General features: G+C 41.7%; 1 protein-coding gene across 1 annotated transcript; it reads right to left on the minus strand.

Annotated features, from left to right (window-relative positions):
* Positions 1-6,720: 6,720 nt before the first annotated feature.
* On the minus strand, positions 6,721-7,149 carry LOC138872509 (uncharacterized). The gene has a single exon (XM_070150669.1). It carries the CDS (start codon positions 7,147-7,149, stop codon positions 6,721-6,723), a length of 429 nt encoding a protein of 142 aa, XP_070006770.1.
* Positions 7,150-14,755: the final 7,606 nt, after the last annotated feature.

Here is a 14,755-nt window from a genome sequence, read left to right on the forward strand (position 1 = left end):
TAAAGTCAAAACAGTGAGGAAATATCAATAAAATCCCTAAGAGTTCAAATAGTTGGCACGAGGCCCAAATATGGTATTTAGCCCAAAACATAATGATAGCAAATAGTTTTTAATCAAATACATGATAAAACAGTCATTCGGGATGGACTAAGTCACAATCCCCAACAGTGTACGACCCCACGCTCGTCATCTAGCGTGTGTGTTACCTCTATATAGCACAACGATGTGCAAATCCGGGGTTTCATACCCTCAGGACAACATTTACAATCATTACTCACCTCAATCCAGTCCAAACTCTAGCTACCCACGCCTTTGCCTCTCGAATCGGCCTCAACGCACGTCAAATCTATCCAAAATCAGAATTACGACGTCAAAATACACTAAGGGAACGAAGCCCATGCAAAAATAATCAAATATCAACATAAATCCTAAAATTAACCAAAATCCGACCCCGGACCCACATCTCGAAATTCGATAAAATTTACATCAATAGATTCCTTATCTTCCCACGAGTTCATACATATCAAAAGTACCAAAATCCGACCACAAATGGCCCCTCACATCCTCAAGCCTAGGTCTCCAATACCAAGCCCTAGTTTCCCTAATTTTAACCCTTAAATTCCATTAATTACAGCTCTAATCCGTGAAATAATATCATGGGATCGATTATTAGACTCAAAAATCTTACATCCAGATGATATCCCTTGAATCCCTCTTCAAGATCTCCCAAAAAGCTCCAAAACTGACTTAGAAATGGTGGAATAACCCAAAAATTTGCGAAGGAAATAATTTATACCTTATGGCCTAGGCTTTTCGCACCTGTGGTCCAGATCTCGCATCTGCGCAACCGCTTCTGTGGTCCCAAGTGCCGCATCTGCGGTTTCCACTTACTTGACCAATTTACGCATCTGCGGTTAAATATCGCACCTGCGCCTTCGCAGGTGCGCCTCCTCGACCGCTTCTGCGACTTCAGATAGCATTCAACTTGGCCGCATCTGCGGCTCCCTTTTCGCTTCTGCGAGACTGCACCTGCGGTCACCTAGCCGCAGGTGCAGTTATGACATCAATTCCAACACTTCAGGTGCCAAACCAACTTTTACACTTTCTGCCAACCATCCATAATCACCTCGAGGCCCCCGGGACCTCAACCAAAAGTACAAACACATCATAAACCACCATCCAATCTTATACAAATATTCAAAATACTTCAAACAACATCAAATCAGCCAAAGCGCATCGGATTCAAGCCTAAGTTTCCAAAATCTTCCGAATTACCCTTTTGATCAAAAAGTCTACCAAACCACGTCCAAATGACCTGAAATTTTGCACACACATCCCAAATGACACAATGGAACTACTGCAACTCTCGGAATTCCAATCCAACCCTTATATCAAAATCTCACCTATCAACCGGAAAACACCAAAAATCCAATTTCACCAATTCATGCCTAAATCTACTTCGGACCTCCAAAACACATTCCGATCACGCTCCTAAGTCTCAAATCACCTCCCGGAGCTATTCAATCCATCGAAATTCAACTCTGAGCCCTCTAACACATAAGTCAACATCCGGTTGACTTTTCCAACTTAAGCTTCCTCAAAAGAGACTAAGTGTCTCAAACCTTACCAAATCCTTTCCGAACCCGAGCCAACCAACCAAATCACACCTAGAACCGATAGACAAAGCAATAAGAAGTAGAAATGGGGGAAACAGAGTGGTAACTCATGAGACGACTGGCCGGGTCGTCACAACCATGTCCTTCCAACATTGCAACTGTAACTTCTCCAGCAGAATTAACATCCTTTCCTCCTCCAAGTCCCCAAGGAGTCTACCTTCCAAGATGGTTCTCTTCCCAAACTTAACCATCTTGTCCTTCTCAACATCAGATTCTTCTTCTTCTTCTTCTCCACTCCATTCTTCATCCTCCACTATCTTCACTTTTCTTGATTTCTATGCAAACCTGCTTCTTTTAGCCAAAGTAGATGGCTCAACAGACTTTATTTTTGAAACAAACTTCTTTTTGAAAATCTTGACTTTCTTAGCCTTTGGAGTTGAGGTTGAAATCGACAAGCAGAAATGCCTACTAGATCTTGTTGTTGGCAGGGCTCAACAATATCAGGAGGGCTATTTGTGGGAAAGGTAGTTGGAGAACGAACGATGGAGCTACTAGGGAGGTTAGGAAAGTTATGATAAACAGGAAAATCTGGAGAATATGGTGGATCATTTGACACCATGACCAGAGCTTGGGTAAGGGTAGCATCTAGGAAGCTAGGTGGTGGCGGGGGTGGTTCCTTCCCAGTCATAAAAGCCTGATACATGTCCACCATATATTGTCTTAACATCCTTACCTCTTCAACCATGCTAGTGTATTGTTCAACCAATTGCTTTTGGGCACTAATATCAACCAACTCAATTCCGTTGTCGTCTGTCATTGCCTTTCGACTTTATGTTGTAGAGATGAGTTACATGCTTAAGAACCACAAACCAACCACCCTTCTGCTCAATGAAGATAACAAAGAGGAACAATATAAAGCTATCAAGTTAGCATTAGGACATTTAACATAAGATAATCTCACGTTATGTACAATGCACCTAGTCATAATTATCGACTGTAAAATGACTTCGAGGGTGTGAAAATTAACTAGGTATCATCCCAATTTTACTTCTCTTCCCTTTTCTTCTTCATTTCCTCTCTTGTGCTCCTTGATTTGCTCATTTTCTTTCCTCTCTTTTTCTTTCTGATTATCACTCTTTTCTTTCATCTCATTTCTCACATCCCATAACTTCATCTCTTTTTTTTTTCTTTTTCTTTTTAATTTCAAAATGATTTGATCGAACCCTATGTAGGTTGCCTACATATCATGATACCGCATGAATCAGATCTTTGCATAGTTCGAGCAAATCAGAAATAAAGTAAATAAACTAAGTTTTTTTTATTTTGATTTTTTTTAATTTCCGAAAGAATGACTTATATATAAGAAAGAAAATATTTTTGGATTTAATTTTTTTTGTTTTTAAGAATTTTAAAAAGAAAAACTTCTAAAGAAAGAAAATATTTTTTTAGAATTTCGACTCTTTTTTTTTGGATTTTTGGACTTTATGTTAAAATTATGAAAGAAAGGCTTCTGAAGAAAAAAGAAAATATATGTTTTGAATCTTGAATTTTCTTTTAATTTTCGAAAGAAAAACTTTTGAAAATAATGAAAATATTTTTGAATTTTTAGAGGAAATAAAAAAAATATTTTTGAATATTTTAAAGATTGGGGTCTCAAAGAAAGACTTTTATAAAGAATGAAGTAAAGGAAAATATTTTTGAATTTTTGAAAATTAGAGGCCGGAACCGATGAAGTTTGCCTACGTATCGGCCGTTTTGACGGAAGAAGGGAAACATTAGTTTTGAAACCATTCACTTAATTTTTTCTCTTTTTTTTAAAAATTTCGGCAGAGTTTTGGATTTCAAATACCTACCTCCCACTATTGTTTTTTTCTTTTCTTTTTCCTTTTTTTATTTTCATTTCCCTATTTTAGAAGTCATTCAACATGCAAACCGAAACAAATTGATACGCAAGTAGTACGTAAGATGCATCAGGATGGTCTTTTAATATGGGTACACCTGTCGTAGACGGACCAACCCCTGTGTTGAGTCTCCAAAGTCAAATGCACGTGATGCAAACAAACATTCCTACTAGGGATCTGGCATGAGACTATGTCATTCTAAGTTTGAATCCTGGGGTGTGTTGTTCTAGACTTGGCTTACCCGAGTGGACAACTCGAGCTGGGGGGGGGGGCAATGTACCGGTAACCAAAAGGCCATCCGACTTTGTAACTGATCCGATCCTCGTTCTAAATTAGGATATGACACTAACAAAAAAGAAGTCACGCCATGCACTTCCTAGAAGATTTAGAAGACTCATAGAGAAGAAGAGTTTCGTAACAATTTATATACAGTTCAAGTAATATTAAAGCGGTAAAAACGACATTTAGCACATTAGGCACAAACACGTAAAAAAATTAGATAATAAACAAAAGCCAACTATAACAGTTATTCTAAGCTCGAATTCTGAATCTTGAACTAGAAGTTCTGGGTTCTTGTCCCCAGCAGAGTTGCCAGAGCTGTCACACCTCCTTTTTCCCGAGGGGGATATGGAGTTTTTTCAATTTAAGTGATAATAATCGAAATGAGATTATTTATTTAATCAGAGTCTCCACTTGGGATAATTATATAGTGTCTCAAGTCATCGTTTTATTTTAAATCCCAAATCGAAGAAATTTAACTTTGTTTTAAAGTTCGCGAAAATCAGAAGACCGGGTAAGAAATTTTGTTAACTCGGGAGAAGGTGTTAGGCATTCCCGAGTTCCATGGTTTTAGCACGGTCTCTGAACTATTAATAATTGGCCTAATTATCTGACTTATTATATGTTTAAAGACTATTGTGCATTTTTACTTTCTATCTGCTTCTAATTAATCAATTAACCACTTTTAGTGTTTATGGAATTTCTTTGAACGAGTCGCGATGTCGCGCACTAGTTTGTTTTTTGTACCAATTGTGAATCGCATCACATGAAATGCGCCCGCAATCTACAACATATTTAATTTTATTATTATTTGTAGTTGTGGTCGAGTCACGTGAAACGCACACTCGAATTGGTATTTATGTATCATGACTATGCCACGAGAACCGTACTCGTAGTCACGATGATTTATTTATTAATCGCGCCTAAAGCAACTAGCGCATTTGAATTATTTTCCTAATTTTTGAGATTATTGCAAGGCCTTGAGTTATGTAAAGTATTGTGGAAGAATTCAACTATTTAAGAATTCCCTAGCTAGTTGGTAATACTTAAATCTCTTGTTATTTACATGGATGGGATGTAAAGAATAATCAAAACAAAGATTAAAAAAAGTTAACGAAAAGGAATTATATACATGATGTCCTCCCCAACCAAGGATAAAACAGCACAATTAGCCTAGCTATTCAATTTCCACTTTAAGCCTTAAGTTGGGAAACTCTGCTTCAACTCAATGAAACTCTATACAGCTTCTGGAGTAATAGATTTGCCTTCTATAGATTACAACTAAAGCACACTAAATAAATATGACAGATCAATTTGTACTTGTAGAAAACAAAAAAAACTTGTTTATGGTCTCATTATACTAGAATTGAAGTAGTTATAAAACAAATGTCATTTAATTTCAAGAAATACCACAAAATTCAATCAAATAAGAGAAGCCTAATATGGAAGAAAAAGGAATACACAAAAAACTCACTGCTGAAGAGCAGAAACAAGATTATGAACCTCGTCAAATGATGGAAAATTTGCCAACGACCACGGAGGGGACCTCGCCGGCAACGTCAAAAATGACCGGCATCTGCTCGTTCTCTCGCCTCTGATTTCCTTTTAGTCCATCTCCTTCTCGTGTGCGTGTGTTGTTTTTCAATTTTTTTTGAGAAAGAAGATCAATGATCTTTGAAGGGGGGGGCAATGTTAGAGGATTTTGACGGCTGAAGCTTAAGCAACTTTTTGGTCCTTTTTGTTTCAAGATTAGCTTCCTTCTTGTGAAAAAATGTAACGACCCGATCGATCGTTTTAAGAATTAATGCCCCGATCCTCTATTAACTGCTTTTCCCATGTTTGTTTCTGCTATTGTGAGTTGCCGGGAGGATTCGTTTTGGGTTCCGGAGTGTTTTGGGACAATTAGTCCATAAATGAGAGCTTAAACTTTAAAATTTGGACCGTAGTCGTATCAGTATGAAGACAGCCTCAGAATGGAATTCCATTGGTTCCGTGAGCTCCGTTGGATGATTTCGGACTTAGGGGCATATTCGGACTGTATTTTGGAGGTCCATAGCTTAATTAGGCTTGAAATGCCGAAAGTCGAATTTTGAAGTTTTCGGTTCGATAGTGAGATTTTGATATCGGGGTCGGAATGGAATTTCGAAAGTTGAACTAGGTCTGTTGTGTCAGTTGGGACGTTTGTGTAGAATTTCAAGTAATTCAGACGAGGTTTGATAGACTTTTAGATCGAAAATAGAAATTGGAAGTTTTGGAATCCTTAGGCTTGAATCCGAGGGTGATTTGGTATTTTGACGTTGTTTTGAGTGTTCCAAGGTTTGGTACAAGTTTGAATAGTGGTATATGACTTGTTCATATTTTGGTTTGTGGTCTCGGGGGCCTTGAGATGATTTTGGAAAGTTGACGGAAGGATTTGGGAGATTTTGAGCTGAAGTTTGTCATAATCGCACCTGCAAGTTAGGGGCTGTAGGTGCATGATCGCAAAAGCGATAGAGGAGCCGCAGATATGGCTAGGTGCTTGGAGACCAGAATCTGCAGGTGCGAGAGGGTGAGCACACCTACGAGACCGCAGGTACGGTAGAGGAAGCGCAGGTACGGCCCGGTGCTTTAAGTGGAATTTCGCAGATGTACACCAAGGATCGCAGGTGCGGGTCTGTAGGTGCGAGCCATTGGCCGCAAGTGCAGAAACCCTGGGCCAGAACCTATATAAGGTTTCTGTCGCGATTTTGGCCTATTCTTTCACCATTTTATCCGAGAATTTGAGCATTTTGGGAGGTTTTTGAGAGAGGATTCAAGGGAGCTTCAAGGAGGTAAGATTTTTGGAACTCAAACTTGTTATTATGGTATTTTTTTCTACTAATTTGGCAAGAAATTTATGGAATATAAGGGCTAAAATTGGGGGTTTAAGGTTTGAAATTGGAGACTTAGAATTGGGGATTTGAGGGGTTGTTTGTGGTCTGATTTTCGTGTATTTGGTATGTATGGACAACATACTCCAAAACAGTCATAGTGCCCTGGCGCAAATGCTCAAACACCGCGCTCCATGCGTCCTTGAGGCTTTGAGGGACAAACTCTCTCAAGAACATATCTGAAAATTGAGTCCAAGTAGGGGATGTTGCCTCAACTGGACTGTCCAACTCAAAAGTACGCCACCACTGGTAGGCTGCTCCTCGAAGCTGGAAGGCAGTGAAAGAAACCCCACTAAATCCTAATATACACATAGTGTCGAGGATACGGTGACACTCCTCTAGAAATCCCAGGGCATTATCCAATGCTAAACCACTGAATACAGGAGGCTTATACTTTTTGAACCTCTCAAGCCTCCACTGCTCATCCTCTGAAGCCACTGCCATGTCCTCGGGCTGATCTAGGAATGTAGGTGATACCGGTATAACCTCTAGGATCTGATCAACCTGGACCCGCTGCTCAGGAGTGAGGGCGTCAGGAGTTTATGCTCCTCCCCTAGCCTGTAATATGGTTGCAGTAAGGGGAATCAGCCCTACCTAAGCTAGAGTGGTATACATGCTCACGAACTGTGCAAGAGTCTCCGGAAGAGCTGGAATAGTAGTAGCAGTAGGCGTATCAGGTGTCTGGACTCCGGCTGGAGCTACTGGTGGCTCATCTATGGTAGCTGATGCGGGTGTTCCAGTTGCACCACGGGCATGTCCTCAACCTCTACCCCAGCCCCGACCTCTAACGGCTCTAACAGGGGGCACGAGACCCTGGTCATCTCCGGTAGCACGTGTCCTCACCATCTATGAGAGAATAGAAAACAAAAGTTTAGAATTGTGATATCAAAATCTCGCACCACAAGGAAATCAAATGAAGTGAAATTTTCCTAACAGTTACACAGCCTTTCGTAGATAAGTACAAACATCTCTATACCGATCCACGAGACTCTAATAAACCGTCTTGTGATTCATGACTCCTATGAACCTAGAGCTCTAATACCAACTTGTCACGACCCGCGTATGCCCTCCGTGAACTATCATGACGGCACCTAGTCTATACGACTAGGTAAGCCTAACAATTTGTAGAAAAAGGAAATAAAAGATAAAACTAGCCAAAAACTACGGATAAAACATAAATAAACGTTTAAGATGTTGCTTGGCATATACAATACAAATTCTCAAACTAAAACAGCTCCCTAAACCCGGAATCTCATGAAATCACAAGTTGTTGAATAACTACAAGTGTTCTAACTCCATAATGTCTAAACAAAAGTAAATACATGAGAGCTAAAACTAGAGGGGAGAATAGATAGGGACTCCTCGATCTGTGGACGCGGCAGATATACCTCAAAGTCTCTAAATATCGCCTCGCCTTACTGATGGTATGGTTGAGCTGAAGAACCTGGATGTATATATGAAAAACATGTGCAGGAAGGGCATGAGTACACCACGGCAGTACTCAGTAAGTGCCAAGCCTAACCTCGGTCGAGTAGTGACGAGGAAAGTCAGGGCCCTATTGATTACAGATGAAAAACAAGGTAAAATAGTATAGAATATGACAATATAATTAAAGTGCTAACAGTGTATAACGAATTAAAATACAAAGAAAATCTAACTCAATACACAGAAATAGCAACAGGGATCTCCCCAGATACCGTACCGTAGTCCCAAACGTAAATGTCCAGAGGATCTCCCGGGATATCGTCATGTAGTCCAAATCATAAATGTACAAGGGAAACTCCCGGAATACCAAATCTGTAGTTCCAAAGTAAATATCCAGTACGGGGAATCTACTGGGTGTTGTCTCGTAGTCCCAATCATAAATGTGCAGGGGGATCTATCGGAATACCAATCCGTAGTCCCAAAGTAAACAAGTAGGGAGATCTCCCCGGATATCGTTCCGTAGTCCCAAAGTAAATACACAACCATCTCAGAAAAATATATACAGTTCTATTCAAGAATTACACAGAAATTTCTACTCTAGCATGTTGCACAGAGTACAAGTAGGCAATTAAGGCCGGTAATGCAATTAAATCACATAAGAATGCTTTTCCTAATATAAACAAGAGGCTTCAAGTACAAGTATTTGCTAAATTACAAGAAAACATAAGTACTAGCTTAATGAAAATAGCATTTAAATAATTAGCACGTGTACGCACTCGTCACCTATGTACACGGTACTCAGACAACAAAATACCAAATCCTAAGGGGAATTCTCCCACACAAGGTTAGGCAAGCCACTTACCTCGAACCAACTCAATCAACTCGATATCACATTCTTGCCATGAGTACCCGACTCCAAATGGCCCAAATCTATTCAAATGAATTGCATAATGTAAATATAACTTCAAGTAACCAATTCCACAAATTAGTTCGAAGCTAACAAGAGAAATTAGAAAAAATCGCCCAAAAAGTCTCCTGGGCCCACGTCTCGGAATCGGATAAAATTCGCAAAACTAGAATTCTCACACTCTTGGCTAGGCATGCACCAGACTTGGTTGCTACAGTTCATGAGAGTGTTCACCAGTTTATTGAGGGACTCATTCCCAGCATCAGGTCTAGTATGACTCGTGAGTTGGAGATGGATATTTCTTATCAGCAGGTGGTGAGCATTGCTAGGAGAGTGAAGGGTATGCATGCTCGGGATAGAGAGGAGAGGGCGGCCAAGAGGTCTAGAGAGTCGGGCCATTTTTCTGGTGCCCGTGCTCCAGCTGCAGTTCGTCATAGTAGGGGTTATATGAGTCGCCCCGTTCATTCAGCTCTTCCAGCAGCCAGTGGTATTTCAGCTCCGCCTAGACCTCAAGAGCCTTATTATGCACCTCTAGTATCTAGTGTGCCTCCTGCACGTGGTGATTTTAGTGGTCAGTCTAGCAGACCTGGCCTGAGCTAGTCACAACCACCATGTCCTCCCAGAGCTTGTTTTGAGTATGGTGACACACAACATATGGTGCGGGATTGCCCCAGACTTATGAGGGGCGCACCTCCACAGACTTCTCAGACACAGCATGCCCTGCATAGTTCCCAGGCTATGATCACAACACCAGTTGCTACCCCACTTGCTCAGCCAGCTAGAGGTGGAGGTCGGGGAGGTAGAGGTCACCCTAGAGGGGGAGGCCATGCTAGATATTATGCTCTTCCTATCCATTCTGAGGCTGTCGCGTCCGATTCTATCATCACTGGTATTGTCCTGGTTTGTCATAGAGATACATCAGTTCTATTCGATGCAAGCTCCACTTATTCTTATGTGTCCTCTTATTTTCCCCCGTATTTGGGCGTACCTCCAGATTCTTTGAGTTCCTCTGTTTATGTTTCTACTCCTGTAGGGGATTCTCTTGTTGTGGACCGCATTTATCGATCGTGTTTGGTTGCTCTTCGTAGTTTTGAGACTAGAGCCGATTTATTATTGCTCAACATGGTAGATTTCAATATTATCTTGGGCATGGAATAATTGTTGCCCCATTATACTATTCTTGATTGTCACGCTAAAACCGTGATGTTGGCTATGCCAGGTGTACCGCAAGTAGAGTGGAGGGGTACTTTATATCACACTCCCAGTAGAGTTATTTCTTTCCTTAAAGCTCAGCAAATGGTTGAGAAGGGGTGTGACACGTATCTGGCCTATGTGAGAGATATTAGTGTTAATACCCCTACAATTGATTAAGTCCCAGTAGTACAAGACTTCCTTGATGTGTTTCCAGCTGATCATCCGGGTGTGCCACCCGACGGAGATATTGATTTTGGCATTGATCTGTTGCCGGGCACTAAGCCCATTTCTATTCCTTCGTATCGTATGGCCCCTCCTGAGTTGAAGGATCAGTTATAGGAATTGCTTGACAAGGGTTTTATTTGGCCCAGTGTATCACCTCGGGGTGCTCCTATCTTGTTTGTGAAGAAAAAGGATGGTTCTATGCGTATGTGCATTGATTATCACCAGTTGAACAAAGTTACAGTGAAGAATCAGTATCATTTGCCTCGTATTAATGATTTGTTTGACCAGCTACAAGGTGCATGAGTGTTTTCTAAGATTGACTTGCGTTCAGGTTACCATCAGTTGAAGATTCGGGAGCCAGATATCCCGAAGACTACTTTTAGAACTCGGTATGGTCATTACGAGTTCCTTGTTATGTCGTTTGGGCTGACCAATGCCCTAACAACTTTAATGCATTTGATGCACAGTGTGTTCCGGCCATATCTTGACTCGTTCGTCATTATCTTTATTGATGATATTCTGGTATACTCACAGAGTTGGGAAGATCATGAGCAGCACCTGAGGACAGTGCTTCAGACTTTGAGGGAAAAGAAGTTATATGCAAAGTTCTCGAAATGTGAGTTTTGGTTGGATTTTGTGGCATTCTTAGGCCACGTGGTATCGAGTGAGGGTATACAAGTGGATTTGAAGAAAGTGGAAGAAGTGCAGAGCTGGCCCAGACCATCCTCAGCTATAGAGATCCGCAGTTTTCTTGGCTTGGCGGGTTATTACCGTCGATTTGTTGAGAGGTTTTCATCAATTACAACACCTATGAACATGCTGACCTAGAAAGGTGCTCTTTTCCAGTGGATGGAAGAGTGTGAGGCGAGCTTCCAGAAGCTCAAGACAGCTTTGACTACAGTCCCAGTTTTGATATTGCCTTCAGGTTCGGGGTCTTATACTGTCTATTGTGATACCTCGAGGATTGGATTTTTAGTGGTATTGATGCAGGACGGTAGGGTGATTGCCTACGCGTCTAAACAGTTAAAGGTACATGAGAAGAATTATCTTGTCCATGATCTCGAGTTAGCTGCTATTTTTCACGCCTTGAAGATCTGGCGTCATTATTTGTACGGTGTTCCTTGTAAGATCTATACTGATCACTGGAGTTTGTAGCATCTGTTCAAGAAGAAGGATCTTAATTTGTGCCAGAGGAGATGGTTAAAGCTATTGAAGGACTATGATATCACTATCTTGTATTACCCGGGAAAGGCCAATATGGTGGCTGATGCTTTAAGTTGTTGGGCAGAGAGTTTGGGGAGTTTGACTTATCTACCAGCAGTGGAGAGGCCCATGGCGATGGATGTTCGGGCCTTAGCCATCCAGTTTATCAGATTGGATCTTTTGGAGCCCAGTCAGGTTCTAGCTTGCGTGGTCTCTCGGTCTTCCTTATTTGATCATATCAGGGAGCGTCAGTAAGATGACACTTATTTGCTCATCCTTAAGGACAAGGTCTGCACGGTGATGCCAGAGATATGACTATTGGTGACAATGGGGTATTGAGGATGCAGGGTCGGGTATGTGTACCCAATGTTGATAGGATTCAGGAGTTGATTCTAGAGGAGGCCCATAGTTTGTGGTATTCCATCCACCCATGTGTTGCGAAGATGTACCAAGATTTGAGACAACACTATTGGTGGAGGCAGATAAAGAAAGTGATAGTTGGGTTTGTAGCTCGGTGCCTCAATTGTCAGCAGGTGAAGTATGAGCACTAGAGACTGAGTGGGTTGCTTCAGCAGATAGAGATTCCAGAGTGGAGGTGGGAGAGGATCACCATGGACTTCGTAGTTGGACTTCCACAGACTTTGAGGAAGTTCGATGCCATTTGGGTGATTGTGGATCGGCTGACCAAGTCCGCGCACTTCATTCCTATGTGTACTACTTATTCTTCGGAGCGGTTGACGGAGATTTATATCTGGGAGATTGTTCGTCTACATGGTATTCAAATTTCCATCATTTCAGACAGAGGTACTCAGTTCACATTACGGTTCTGAAGGGTCGTACATCATGAGTTAGGTACTCGGGTGGAGTTGAGCACAACATTTCACCCCCAAACGGACGGATAGTCCGAGCGTACTATATAGATTCTTGAGGATATACTCCGTGTGTGTGATGGAGTTTGGAGGTTCTTGGGATCAGTTCTTGCCTTTTGTTCAGTTTGCCTATAACAATAGCTATCAGTCCAGTATTCAAATGGCACCGTATGAGGCCTTGTATGGTAGGTGATGTAGATCCCTGGTGGGTTGGTTTGATCTGGGCGAGGCTAGATTATTGGGCATAGACTTGGTTCAGGATGCTTTAGAGAAGGTTAAGGTGGTTCAGAATAAACTCTGTACAGCCTAGTCAAAATAGAAGAGTTACGCGGACCGAAAGGTTCATGATGTTTCCTATATGGTTGGAGAGTAGGTCCTGCTTCGGGCTTCGCCTATGAAGGGTGTTATGAGATTTGGGAAGAAAGGGAAGTTGAGTCCGAGGTTTATTGGTCCTTTTGAGATATTGCAACGTGTTGGGGAGGTTGCTTATGAGCTTGCCTTACCTCCCAGCTTGGCAGGGGTTCATCCGGTATTTTATGTTTTGATGCTCCGAAAGTATCACGACGATCCGTCACATATGTTGGATTTCAGTTCAGTCCAATTGGACAAAGATCTATCCTATGTTCAGGAGCCTGTGGCAATATTGGACAGGCAGGTTCGGATGTTTTGATGCTCCGGAAGTATCACGGCGATCCGTCACATATGTTGGATTTCAGTTCAATCCAATTGGACAAAGATCTATCCTATGTTCAGGAGCCTATGGCAATATTGGACAGGCAGGTTCGGAAGCTGAGGTTAAAGAACATTGCATCAATGAAGGTTCAGTGGCGGGGTCAGCCAGTTGAGGAGGCGATTTGGGAGACCGAGCAGGATATGCACAGCCGTTACCTTAATCTTTTCACTACTTCAGGTATGTCTCTATGCTCGTTTGAGGACGAATGAATGTTTTAAGAGGGGCAGGATGTAACGACCCAACTGGTCGTTTTAAGAATTAACGCCCCGATCCCCTATTAACTACTTTCCCCATGTTTGTTTCTACTATTGTGAGTTGCCGGGAGGATTCATTTTGGGTTCCGTAGTGTTTTAGGACAATTAGTCCCTAAATGAGAGCTTAAGGTTTAGAATTTGGACCGTAGTCAGAGCAGTGTGCAGACGGCCTCAGAATGGAATTCTATTGATTCTGTTAGCTCCGTTGGGTGATTTTGGGCTTAATTAGGCTTGAAATGCCGAAAGTCAAATTTTGAAGTTTCCGGTTCGATAGTGAGATTTTGATATCGGGGTCGGAATGGAATTCTGGAAGTTGGAGTAGGTCCGTTGTGTCATTTGGGAGATGTGTGAAAAATTTCAGGTAATTCGGATGAGGTTTGATAGGCTTTTTGATCGAAAATAGAAATTGGAAGTTTTGGAATCCTTAGGCTTGAATCCGAGGGTGATTTGGTATTTTGGCATTGTTTTGAGTTTTCCGAGGTTTGGTACAAGTTTGAATAGTGGTATATGACTTGTTCTATTTTGGGTTGAGGTCTTGGGGGCCTCGGGATGATTATGGAAGGTTGACGGAAGGATTTGGGAGATTTTGAAGCAGCTTCAGCTGCTGAAGTCTATCATAACTGCACCTGCAGTTTGGGGGTTGTAGGTGTGTGATTGTAGAAGCCATAGAGGAGCCACAGATGCGGCCAGGCGCTTGGAGACCAGAATCCGCAGGTGCGAGAAGGTGAGCGCACCTGCGAGACCGCAGGTGCGGTAGAGGAAGCGCAGGTGCAGCCCTGTGCTTTAAGTGGAATTTTGCAGATGCGCACCTGGGACCTAGGTGCGGGTCCATAGGTGCGAGGCATTGGCCACAGGTGCGGAAACCCTAGGCCAGAACCTATATAAGGTTTCTGTCGCGATTTTGGCCTATTCTTTCACCATTTTATCCGAGAATTTGAGCTTTTTGAGAGGTTTTCGAGAGAGGATTCAAGGGAGCTTCAAGGAGGTAAGATTTTTGGAACTCAAACTCGTTATTATGGTATTTTTTTTCTACTGATTTGGCAAGAAATTTATGGAAAATAAAGGTTAAATTTGGGGGTTTAGGGTTTGAAATTAGAGACTTGAAATTGGGGATTTGAGGGGTTGTTTTTGTTCCGATTTTTGTGTATTTGGTATGTATGAACTTGTGAGAGTGTGAGGATTCTAGTTTTGCGAATTTTATTTTGGACCCGAGGGATGTTTTAGGTGATTTTTCTTAATT

This window comes from Nicotiana sylvestris, chromosome 1 (assembly GCF_000393655.2).
Source record: "Nicotiana sylvestris chromosome 1, ASM39365v2, whole genome shotgun sequence".
Classification (NCBI taxonomy): Eukaryota; Viridiplantae; Streptophyta; class Magnoliopsida; order Solanales; family Solanaceae; genus Nicotiana; species Nicotiana sylvestris.

What these genes read in the sequence shown, in the direction of transcription:
- LOC138872509 (XM_070150669.1), bottom strand. Translation starts at nt 7,149, where the DNA reads ATGGCAGTGGCTTCAGAGGATGAGCAGTGGAGGCTTGAGAGGTTCAAA.